Here is a 12,431-nt window from a genome sequence, read left to right as displayed (position 1 = left end):
AAAGCTAAGAACAATGGGAGACCGGGCTTTCTGCTCCGCCGCTCCCAGTCTGTGGAACGCTCTCCCTGACCACCTGAGGGCACCACAGACTGTGGATGTTTTTAAAAAAGGCTTAAAAACCCTTCTTTTTAAAAAAGCCTTTTTTTTTTTTTTTAGATATATGCATACTAGTTTTAGCTATTTGGCTGTTCTAGTTTTTATTTGTATTTATTTTTTATGATCTTTATTTTATTATTTTTTTTAATACACTATAACACTTTGGGGTTGTTTAATCAATGTAAAGTGCTTTTTACAAACAAAATCTATTATTATTATTATTAACATTTTATATTTAACTTTTTTTTTAGATACAAATTATTAGTGTATTTAATATTTGTTTACTTACTATGGTATATTATTTATGTATTCACTGTTCTGTTACAGAGAACAAGGAAATTGGTTGGTTATTTATGCCTCATATAACGTACACTTATTCAGCCTGTTGTTCACTATTCTTTGTTTATTTTAAATTGCCTTTCAAATGTTTATTCTTGGTGTTGGGTTTTATCAAAAAAATGTCCCCCAAAAATGCGACTTATATATGTTTTTTTCCTTCTTTATTATGCATTTTCGGCCGGTGCGACTTATACTCCGGAGCGACTTATACTCCGAAAAATAAGGTATGTGATGCATAGGGATGATGTTTGATAAGAAATTATCGAGTTCGAGTCTATTATCGAATCCTCTTATCGAACCGATTCCTTATCGATTCTCTTATCGAGTCCAGATAGGTTGTTGTATATGGAAAAAAACACACAATATTTGGTTTAACAAAAGCTCACTTTTATTATATAAGAAAACAATTTAATCTAATAAATAAATATTGACTGTTACCCCCCTAAAAAATAAATAAATAAATAAATAAACATTGACTGTTGTTACCCAAAGTATATTAAGTGGGATTTTTCAGAAAAACAAATATATACAGTAACACAAAAACAACCTGTCTCTGTGATCACTATAGGTGTATAAATAATAATATAGAGTTAAATAAAATCAGTCCCTTGGGCACAAAACTGGAAATAATACAGCTCTCCAAAAAGTGCAATTCTGCTGCTATTTGACATAACTGTTTATGATGCTTTGACATTTTTGCACTTTAAAGAAAGAAAGAAAATTCTATGAAGAGAAAAGTTGTTTGCAAATGTGGTTACAATGCTAAAAAATGAAAAGTTAAAGCTAAAAAAAGAAATACACTTTATTGAGTTAACATTATTTCTTTATAGGGGGAAAGATGTTATGAGCTAGAGAATATAACAACTACACTACCCATCATGCAACGGGAGTGACGAGCATGCGCGGTAGCCCCGAAAAGTGTTGTTGCATGTCGTCACCCGTGAAAGTAAACGTCAAGAACTCAGCCAACACGCCTCGTCTGCATTATTTATAATTAGACAGACAACACATATACAGTGTGAAAAACAAAAGTTAAAAAAGGGAGATGTGTTGTATATATATGTATGTGCTGCGTTGCTTTAAGAAGGTTGCGCCAGCTGCCGTAAAGGAGGTGCGTTGCTAGCCTGGTTGCTATGTTTCCGGTGGGTCGTAAAAGTGTTCTTCATGAGTTTGTACCCTGCTCAAATCTCTCAGTAAAGTTATTCATTGGATTATACCTTTTGTTTTGAACTTTATTACACCTTGGAGCGCTTTTTCCCGTCCATTGTTTTCCTGCTTTCGCTATCTGCGCCTAACGACTGAGCTACGTGACTGATTTATTGTGATGTCACACGGAGCATTTCTGGTCGGGACGGGATTCGTTCCGAGGGATTCGAATAAAGAACCAACTCTTTTCTTTACTATAGTGGTCTCGATAACGGGTACCGGTTCTCAAAAAGGGATTCCAGTCCGAGGACTCGGTTATTTTCTTATCGAACAACCGGGAAAACCGGTTTCGAGTATCATCCCTAGTGATGCATTACATTGTATCGTATGCATGTTCGAAATAAAATGACTGAACTGAACTGAACCTTCATTGTGTGTAGAGGAGAGGGGAATATAACACACACAATAAATACCGTCACAAATATGTGATGTAACTTTTTTTACACTATTTACCTCTTCCATCAGCCTCTGTTTCAACTCTCTCTCAGTCTCCAATTTCTGCTGCAGGCTACGAGCATTCATCTCCAGCATGGCATGCTTCTTCTCCAGATCATTGAGCTGTGCAAAAAAAAAAAAGGCTTACGCATAAACTCTATCCGCGCGGGCAGAATGTATTCACTTGAATTGAATCAGCATGTAGTGGTTGGAGTGATTTCAATCTGGCAACTCACAGTATCAGACAGGCTCTCAGCCTTGAGTCTCTGCTCCTTCAAGGCCTGCTGCAGGGCCAATATCTCAGCCTTGTGCTCTTTGACTGCTAGTTCTACTGCCTGCCGAGACTCTGTGCTGCGCTGGTCTGCACGCAGCCTGCGAGTTGCGTGGTAGCAGGCAACAAAAGACATTTTACAAAAAGCGTTGTCATTTCCAAAGTAAGAGAAGGCATTACCTGTTTTGCTTTTCATTATCCAGCAGCCTCTGCAGTTCCCTGGTGCGTCTCTCAGCCTGGCTTTTTTCGTCCTCCAAGGCCCCTCTCCAAGCCTCCCACTGCCTCTCTTTTTCCAGCAGCTCATCATTCAGGGACTCCAGCTCCACCACCTGCTCCTCCAGCATGCTGCACGTGGTCTTCAGTGTCTCAATGTTCTAAGAAGGTAAATACAGCAGCAGATTGGAGGAGAGTGTCTCTCACATCTCCCTCAACAACTTGTTTTGCATTTCCTTTAATGCAACAGTCCCAGATTGCTTGAAATATTTATGGGCTACTCGATTCAATAAATTGGTGCTTTTAAATTTGTATTTTTTTCTACAGCAGTGCCTCCCCTAACGTTGCATTTGGGAGTAACCCGCTTTTATTTAATTTTTACATATCACTAATTAATGATTTAAAAATGAAATGGTCACCAATACCTTGTTCGTCTATCAAATAAAGTAAATGGGCTCTGTACCGAGGATGTCGTTGTGGCTTGTGCAGCCCTTTGAGACACCTGTGATTTAGGGCTATATAAATAAACATTGATTGATTGATTGATTGAAATAGCTGTATCTTATTTACACGGCAGCATGTCATTTCAGTCTACACACTGCAGGCTTACACACACACACACATGCATCCACAAAGAAATATACGCCACACACACATACCCCACCCCCAATCCAACACCCTCGACGTAAATCCCATAGGGTTGATGGAAGGATGGGCAGCGCCTGAGAGCTGCGGCCAGCCACCATGGCACCCACCTCCCCTCTGTTGCTAGATATCTCAAGATGTGCGTTGTAATATGTATATGTGCTTTGCTATGGAGATTTTTCCCACTACAGACTGGGCCCCTTTAGGAGCCCAGTCTAGATTTTTTTACTCATCCTTCCCCAACGTTTACCTTTTTCCCATCTTTTACGGGGCGCCTTGTGGCGACCCATCAGCGTTCCTGTTCTATAACCCTGTACACTGTTTGTTTGTCTAATCTTGAACAAAGTTTTGTTGTATTTGTGCAATGACAATAAAGACCTATCCTATCCTAACACGCCCAGTCGTTTCATTTGGTTCGCCTAAGGGTGGCTTCCCAAAATGTGATACATATTCATATTCTTTCAAGGTCACACAATCAGTAATGGCATGTCTGCACGGCTAGCAAATTGCCATATTTTAGACATGATGATCTCCCTACCTTAAATAATGGCGGTATGAGATTAAACTATTGTGCAGCTGTACGCCTAAAATCACTGTGATCCACCTACGGCCTATTGGCACCTTTTCACTTTGGCCCTTGGAGGCAAAAAGTTTGGGCACCCCAGGTCTCCATAGTCACGCCTTTACAATGTTTAAACTATTACATGTGGAGGAGCGATCACATTAATGAAATGAAATATCTTTATTTGACTGTGTATTATTTTAAACATATTCTATTTTGTTCTTCAATGAAAACGTGTGCAATATTAAATGCAATTTGGAGTACATTTTGCACTACAGTCGTGCATGGGTGTACAGGGTCTCTGCAGGTTTCAATATGTCACATTTAAGACTTGTCCAAATATTTTTAGGTTCATTTAAATAATGCAAGCAAGTCATAACCTGTGATTAATCATGATTAATCCAAATTCAAAAGGGTGGTTAATCTGAATTTAAAAATGTATCACTTGACAGCACTCATTTGAAGTTTTCAAACTACACTTTTAAAGCTACGCAATTTTAACATTAAACTTCAATAGGTACTCAAATGTAGTCACTACTTTAAAAAGGCACTGAGACCACAGTAAGTGGAAACTTTGTTTGGTCCAACATCAGACTTACTTGTTTCTGGTTGTTGAGATGCATCTCACGGTCTGCCACCTCTCGCCTGAGCCGGTCCACTTCTTGGCTGAGCTGCAGCTGGTCCTCCCTCTCGTCGGATGCTTCGTCAAGTTGTTTGGATAGGTAGAAGTTCTGGCGGTTCAACTCGGCATTCTCCTGGCTCAGCTGGGTCAGCTGCTCCTCCAGGTCAGTGATCACCTGGAGCAAGACAAGGGCCACATGATGATGTCGAGAAGAACACCTACAGTAATACACCAGATCCCATGTGGAGGACATCCTGTAATGACTGCAGTCTCTACACACAAAGGAACACAGATAGGTGGGGACAAGTCCAAGAAGACATTTATATATAAAAACTATCCATCGAAAAAGTCTTCGGGCAGTTAAAGACGAACAGTTTGCCTTTGCATACAAAGTACAGTGGTGGACAAGATTTCCACAAGCAGTAATAAAAGGTAAGACACAGTGATATACAGTGTCTACTTTTTTCAAGTAAGTGCCAGGTGCATTCATAAAAAGCAACTCTCCATAAAAGGAATAAAGGTGGATGAGATCAGATGTTTCCTAACTTTTAGGGAAAAACAAGACGTATTACTAAAAAAGAAACCCAATTTAATTTTAAGCTTAGAGACAAGCTTTTCTATGTGTGCTTTAAAAGACAATCTCTCATCAATAATAATTCCTAAGTACTTATATGTTGTGACCAACTCAAGCTCCACCCCATGAGTAGTCAATATTTTAGGGATGTTCAACGGCAGCCGTTTGGCATTTGAGAATAACATCACCTTAGATTTGTCTGCATTTAGCACTAGCCTAAGTTGGATCAGCTGGGACTGAACAACATCAAAAGCAGACTGCAAGAGTTCAAGGGATTGCACTGCAGAGGGGGATGAACAACATATGACCGCATCATCTGCATAGAAATGGAACGCAGCATCTGATATTTTATCACAAACATTGTTCACATAAATGGAGAACAACAGCGTTCCTAATATTGAACCCTGTGGTATGCTCTTTAACACAGGGAGAAAAGATGAAGAAGACCCAGCAAACTGGACACATTGTGTTCTATCAAAATAGAATACTGAAGTGTATGTACTATCTGAATATATTGGCGGCCCGGCGGCCAAATCCGGCCCGGGAATGAGACCATATCGGCCCCCGAGTTCAGTTCAAAACTTGGGAGACAAACATTTTTGCAGGAAATTCCTAAACCCAGTAGTGTGCTCCTGTTGTATAGAGCAGTGGTCCCCAACCTTTTTGTAGCTCCGGACCGGTCACCGCTTGAAAATTAGTCCCACGGACCGGGGGGGATGGGGGTTTTAATTTTTTTTTTTTTCATAAAGAAATACAATCATGTGTGCTAACGGACTGTATCCCTGCAGACTGTATTGATCTATATTGATATATAATGTATATATTGTGTTTTTTTATGTTGATTTAATAAAAAAATAAAATTAAAATAAATGTTATTATTATTCATATTGCTCCATATTTAGTGTAATAATGCTCATTGTCATTTCTGTATTTTTTATTTTCGCTAACTGCTTATTTGCTATTACTTTTACCATCATATTTGTACATGTCGTATTTGCTGATGTTGCTCTGTTGTTGTTGTGTTTGCTGTTGTTGTTTTTGTCTCTCTGTCTAATCCCCCTCTTGTCCCCACAATTCCCCCCTCTGTCTTCCTTTTTCTCTCTTTCTATCCCCTCCTGCTCCGGCCCGGCTGCACCAAATGATAACATAAATACATTTAATAAAGTCAAAATACAAGTAAGGCAACAAGAGAAGTATCCTACACTTCTCTTTTGTAAAGTAAATCTGAACAGCCGATATGGGCATCTACATCTGCTATATGATTTGCCCGAGAAGCTGGGCAGGACATTATAAAAAAAAAAAAATAAATTAAAAAAATTAAAATTAAAATTAAAAAAATAAAATAAAATTAGTCCCACGGACCGGGGGGGGGGGATGGGGGTTTTAATTTTTATTTTTTTTCATAAAGAAATACAATCATGTGTGCTAACGGACTGTATCCCTGCAGACTGTATTGATCTATATTGATATATAATGTATATATTGTGTTTTTTATGTTGATTTAATAAAAAAATAAAATTAAAATACTTTTTTTTCTTTTTTTTTCTTGTATGGCCCGGAATCGGTCCGCGGCCCGGTGGTTGGGGACCACTGGTATAGAGGAACTTGGACTACTGTAAACACATTGACACATCCTTGCATTGATATTTTAACCTTGCCAGCCAACATAGAACACCAAACTTGTAATTGACATAACTGAGGCGTTCCTCAAGACACCCTTAAAGTCCTCTCTTTGTTGGCTGTTACGTTTTGTTTTTGTCATGTGATTGATGTAACTAAGGTGTTGCAGTAGCTGGTTTACTTTAGATGTAGTCATTTGTTTTATTTATTTAGGTATACTAGTGGTGTTCCTCAAGGTTCCATTTTAGGTCCTCTCTTTTTCATCGATTGGGCTGTTCAATTGGTGGCCCGCGAGTTCAGTACAAAAAACTTGTGAGACTCAAAATTTTGCAGAAGGTCCTTAGAAAGATCAGAATGTTCCTGTAACTGATAAAATAAATAGACTAAAATCAAATGTCTACTGTAGAGGACGCTGGTTCTCCTGAATATAAAAAATACGATAAATAGTGAGGGGAGAAGACCGGCCAGCCGCCGGGTCCTTTGCTTTCTGGAAATGTGGCCCCCGAAACAATGGAGATGAATACCCCTGTTATGCATTTAAGCTTGCATGCACAGTACAGCAAACGGGCATGCCTGGGGGAGGTCTGTGGTAATTAGACAACACCAGCCTGGAAGTATGCATAACAAGAGATGACAGCTGTATTCGTAGTCCTGGGTTAATTATGTTTAATTATGTTTTTCCCAAAGAACGCATTGTTTGTCATATGTAGCGTAAATGAAATGATCTAATAGCAGCACTTACCGAGCAGCTGTCTCTCAGGGCGTCAAACTTCCGCTGGATTTCATCTCTGTGATTCTGGGAGAAGGAGACACGTTTTCAAGGATTTATGCAATTGAGTCGGACTGAAATGCGCCAACAGTCTTCTCACCCTCAGAGCGGTAATCTCCTCCTCGGCCTCAGCCGTGGTCTCCTCCAGTTCAGTCTTGGCTTGCTGCAGCTGGCTCTCCAAGGCGAGGCGAGCTGCCTGCAGGCTGCTGATTTGAGACTCCCGCTCCTGCAGGGAGAGGGTGAGCTCGGACACCTGTCTCTTGATCTCCAGCTTCTCCTCTTCGTGTTCCAAGCCCATCTGGTAAGAAAACAGGGCAAGGGTAAACACGTATTTATTACAGTCTAATTATGAACCTGAAAAAGATCATATTTGCATATCATTAGACCTTTGTTGTAACCTGTCCAGAGAAGCAGATGGTCGATTTTGTTGAACATCAGAACAATTTAAAAACACAAGGCAATATCAGATGTTGGCTTTTACAAAACAGATGAGCCCTAAAAACCCCATTTGCAGCAATTTCTGATCATTTTCAGTTATTAGTTTATTTTTGTTGTGAGTAGGGCTGGGCGAATAACAATCACAATTATTTAGATTTATATTGTAATTAACGAATATTACCACGATTATTCATCCATTAGAAAACATGAGTATTTATTGTAACACCAAAACTCTTCAATTTAGTTAAAAAAAACGGGTATACCTTAGTAACGAATAAACCACAACAAGTAAAATAATAATAATAGCAACAATACATTTAAATAATATATACAAATATATTCCGTTTAGTTTTTTACCTTTCACACTTATTTTACCACATTTTGTGTCAAATGAAATGTGATAAAATGTTAATGTTAATTAAATGCAAAAACCCTCACATTTATTAGTGCAATACATCTTTGGACAAATTGGACCAGTATTTTAGGTCAAAGCATAATTATTGTGTAAATTAATAAATAAGTGCCTTAGGTACATCATGCCTGTGTTAGGTACCTTTTTGAAAACCTTTATTGGTAGTGCGCCACGCTATTATTGTGAAGGGAGGAAGTTTTCAGCTTGACGAGTAAAGAGACAATTGGAGGCTGTAAAAAAACACCCTGCTGGTGACATCTATCAAAATGAGGGTGGTCCCAAAAAGGAGGGATTTTTCAAATTGACTTTGTGTTGAATTTTAAAAGTGCTCCCCCTCTGGTCAACATATGAAATAACAAGTGTGGGTAAAAATATGAAGTGCTCCCCCTCTGGTCAACATATGTAATAACAAGTGTGTGTCAGAAATTGAAATGCACCCCCTTTTGGCCAAAATTAATACACAAAATAAGATAAATATGTATATAGAGACATACTGTAATAACTTGAAGCAAAGAAGGAAGATTAAAAAACAATTACAAACAAAAAATAAATAAATAAATAAAAATTAACTAAAACAAGTCTTTTTCTCACAATGTGTCGACTTTTTTTTCTTATAAAATTCGGAACAATTTTTCATTTTCTTTCTGTTTCTGTAATATTGCAATATTTTCTCGTAAAATTATTACTTTTTTATGTAAAATTATTACTTTTTAATGCAAAATGGTGACAACAGTCATATAAAATGTTATCACAATATTGACAATTTTTTTGTTGTTCTTGTAAAATAGTGACATTTTTGGAGTAATATTATGATTTGATGTGGGATCTGAACAGAGGATGTCGTTGTGGCTTGTGCAGCCCTTTGAGACACTTGTGATTTAGGGCTATATAAATAAACATTGATTGATTGATTTATTGATTGACATTTGTCATAATTTTGCCAAGTAAAATTCAGATTATTATTACAACATTGCCAAAATTTTAATGTTTTCTTATAAAATTGCGACCTTTGTCGAGTAAAATTACGACTCTTTTCATAAAATTGCCAAAATTCTAAGCTTTTCTTATAAAATTGTGACTATTATTGAGTAAAATTCAAAATTGTGTCATAATATTGCACAGATGTTCAGTTTCTCTTGTAAAATGTTGACTTGCGTTGAGTAAAATTACGACTTTTTATAAAAATGCCAAAATTCTAAGTTTTACTTGTGAAATTGTGGCCTTTTTCTTGTGAAATTCCAACTCATTTTTCACAGCAAGCTTTTTTATATTTGCATAGTATGTATATATTATTAATGTTGTAAATACACATTTTTATACATCTAGAAAGGGTGGTCCTAAAGACGTAGGCATTTGTCGGAGGTTTCAAGAAGGTAACAAATGCGTGTGTGCGCGTGTGTATGTATGTATGAATGTGTGTGTGTGTGTGTGTGTGTGCAGGCAAATCAGAACAGCGTGTGTTTGTTTGGGGGTGTTGAGAAGTCAGCAATTAGTGCCAAACTTTGCAGCATTTCTCAGCAGGGAAAGAAATGTGGAGGAGGAGAAGTAACATCCAGCCAGGGGGATGTCTGCTGGTTACGTCAGAAGAAAGTCCATCCAGCAAAAAGTATTTCTAAAGAAAAATGGGTATTGTGTTTTGTCCAAACCTAAGCCAACACTTGAGGAGGGCTTTTGGCTTTTATACAAGTGGGGGAAATACCAGGTAAACAGTCTGTCATTTGAATGGTAGGTTGACTTTACCAGAGAGAGACTGAATGTAGTGCTTTGATCTCACTCAGATGGAAAATTGTTGCATTGGGATTTATCTAAAGAGGCTATCAGCTGAGTGGCCGATCAGCTCCCTCAATCTGCTTTGTGGACAGTAATATTGTAAAGCTACACTAATTGCCAGCTAAAGAGCGTGACTTAACTAATCTTCATCTTCCCGTTGCCTCACCTCGCGCAGCCTGCTCTCCAGCTCCAATAGACGCGTCCTCTTGGTCTGCTCCTGCTGACTCATCTTCTCCAGGTGTTCCTCCAGTTTGGCATTTTGAGCCTCGAGCTTGCCAGCCTGAGACTCCAAATAGAACTTTTGCTGTCGCAGCTCTGAGATCATCTCCTCTTGGGCTTTCCTGTATTCAACACATTTGACATCGATCACTTATCTAAAAGCATCTTTTTGGAATTCAAATGAGCTCAACAAAACATTGCAATTAACAGTGGCATGGCAAAAGATACACATAGGGGTGTAACTTTACACAAAAATTTCGGCTCGGTACGTACCTCGGTTTAGAGGTCACGGTTCGGTTCATTTTCGGTACAGTAAGAAAACAACAAAATATAAATGTTTTGGTTATTTATTTACCAAATTTGTAAACAATGGCTTTATCCTTTTAACATTGGGAACACTATAATAATTCTGCCCACGTTAATCAACATTAAACTGCCTCAAGTTGTTGCTCAGATTAAATAAAATGACAAAACTTTTCTTCCACATATAAAAGTGCAACATTAAACAGTTTCAAGTCAACTCATCATGCTTAATTTATTACAGAATTTGGGAAGCCTGTAGTTGATTTATTATGTAAATGTTATATTTTTATCAACATGTGATAGCAGGGACCCTGCCATTCAAAACTAGGCTGCTGCATTACTAATGATTAATGTAACTATAGCTGAAAAAAATGGTACAATAGCAATAGGAGAGACTATTCATCCCTGAACACCATGGAGTTCATGTAGGCTTAATGATGCAGTTACATTATTATATCAACTATCAGAGACAGAAACTCTTCATTTAACATAATGTCCTTTTTTGCTGCTTCAACACAGCTCAATCCACACAGATAAAGGTAAAGCGAAATAATAGACAGGGCTTTGCTGTCCGTAACACACACACACACACGCACGCACACACCACAAAATGAGCTAACGTTACGCTAAAAGCGAATTAGCCTTCGCCTCAAGCCAGGACTGCGAGCGAGCTGAGCTGCCTTTTATATTTCTAGAAGGTCAACGGGCTCATAGTGATGTTACTAGTAGTTGACTGGGAGGTGTTTATTATCATTTGGGGAGAGTCCGCTGCCTGATGCTTACCTGCTAAACGCTAAGCACTGACTACATGCGCTCTGAATACGCACTGCTGATTGGCTGTTACCGCTCTGTTTGTAACCATTCAGATGGTTGTGTGGGTGGGACAATGCTGGGTGCTGTGTAGAGGACTGACAGAAACAGAGGCAGAAGGAAGCGGAGGCGGCTACTTAATATGTTCGTGTGGAAACTCGTTCGGTACACCTCCGAACCGAACCGAAACCCCCGTACCGAAACGTTTCAATACAAATACACGTACCGTTACACCCCTAGTGACAATTAATCATTCATTACCCCATAATGAGCAATTCAGGGACAAATTGAAGTGGTCTTTTTTGTAGGAAGCGAGAGCAGACAAGGTAGAACAGGAATGTAGACTAATAAAGCGACTGGAGGCTGGTGTGGGTGGGGATCTTCATGAAAGCACAATGTGGGTAGAAGCCCTTGTTAACTCACATATTCTTCTGGGTGTAGATGCTGCTGTTAGCGGCCAGCTTGTTAGCCTCTGACAAATCGCCAATGCGCTGCTCCAAGTTCTTCATCTTAGAATCCATGGCGTTAATGGTCTGCAGGAGGGAAGCATAATGTGACGGCGGAAATGACATTCAAACACAGAATCCTGAGAGTTCTGGCAGGCAAAGATGTATGTATTCATTCTATTTTTTTAAAGAGGAAATTGAAGGCTTTTCTCTCGTAAAATCCTCTTAGCTTCCCTTAAAGGTGTTGCTGGAATTTTCTACTGTCAATGTCAGTTGACTACCCCTAAAAGCTTCTTAGCTGCCTCAATTCTACCACATTAACCAGATTAGGACTTGAGCCCAGACTTTGCAGTGCAACATGATTAATCTTTCTTCCAAGTGGACCCAAACCATTGTGACGGATCGTGTACACCAATAAATGAAAATATAGCTTCAATACCGCGGTCGATTTTAAAAGGAAGCAAGGTCATTTTTGTCTTCACTAAGAGATCTTTAACCACTCTCATAGGACAACATGAACACTTACACAAAATACACATTAGTGCCATTTTTGCTGTTTTAATAAAAAAAAAAAAAAATACTACTTTGTAATATTTGTTTATTTGAATTGGACAGTGTATGCTAATTAACTATAGTATATTAAACAATAAGGTAACTGCAAGTTAACAGCTGTAGTCCCTT

The 12,431-nt window shown here is 38.5% G+C and overlaps 1 protein-coding gene across 9 annotated transcripts in view; it reads right to left on the bottom strand.

Annotated features, from left to right (window-relative positions):
* Window positions 1-12,431, bottom strand: part of cita (citron rho-interacting serine/threonine kinase a) — a 113,111-nt gene that overhangs the window by 48,992 nt on the left and 51,688 nt on the right. For all 9 annotated transcript variants that reach the window (XM_062044130.1, XM_062044164.1, XM_062044156.1 and 6 more), the window contains exons 21-28: window positions 11,728-11,837; window positions 10,139-10,313; window positions 7,453-7,650; window positions 7,326-7,379; window positions 4,367-4,564; window positions 2,528-2,721; window positions 2,313-2,448; window positions 2,095-2,199 (exon numbers count right to left, since the gene is read on the bottom strand). In XM_062044130.1, coding sequence (XP_061900114.1) covers window positions 2,095-2,199; window positions 2,313-2,448; window positions 2,528-2,721; window positions 4,367-4,564; window positions 7,326-7,379; window positions 7,453-7,650; window positions 10,139-10,313; window positions 11,728-11,837 — 1,170 coding nt within the window. The remainder of the gene's footprint in view (window positions 1-2,094; window positions 2,200-2,312; window positions 2,449-2,527; window positions 2,722-4,366; window positions 4,565-7,325; window positions 7,380-7,452; window positions 7,651-10,138; window positions 10,314-11,727; window positions 11,838-12,431) is intronic.

The sequence above is a fragment of the Entelurus aequoreus genome, linkage group LG01 (genome assembly GCF_033978785.1).
Source record: "Entelurus aequoreus isolate RoL-2023_Sb linkage group LG01, RoL_Eaeq_v1.1, whole genome shotgun sequence".
NCBI classification, from domain to species: domain Eukaryota; kingdom Metazoa; phylum Chordata; class Actinopteri; order Syngnathiformes; family Syngnathidae; genus Entelurus; species Entelurus aequoreus.
Note: the sequence above shows the minus strand (reverse complement) of the source record. Positions and strands in the feature narration are given on the sequence as shown.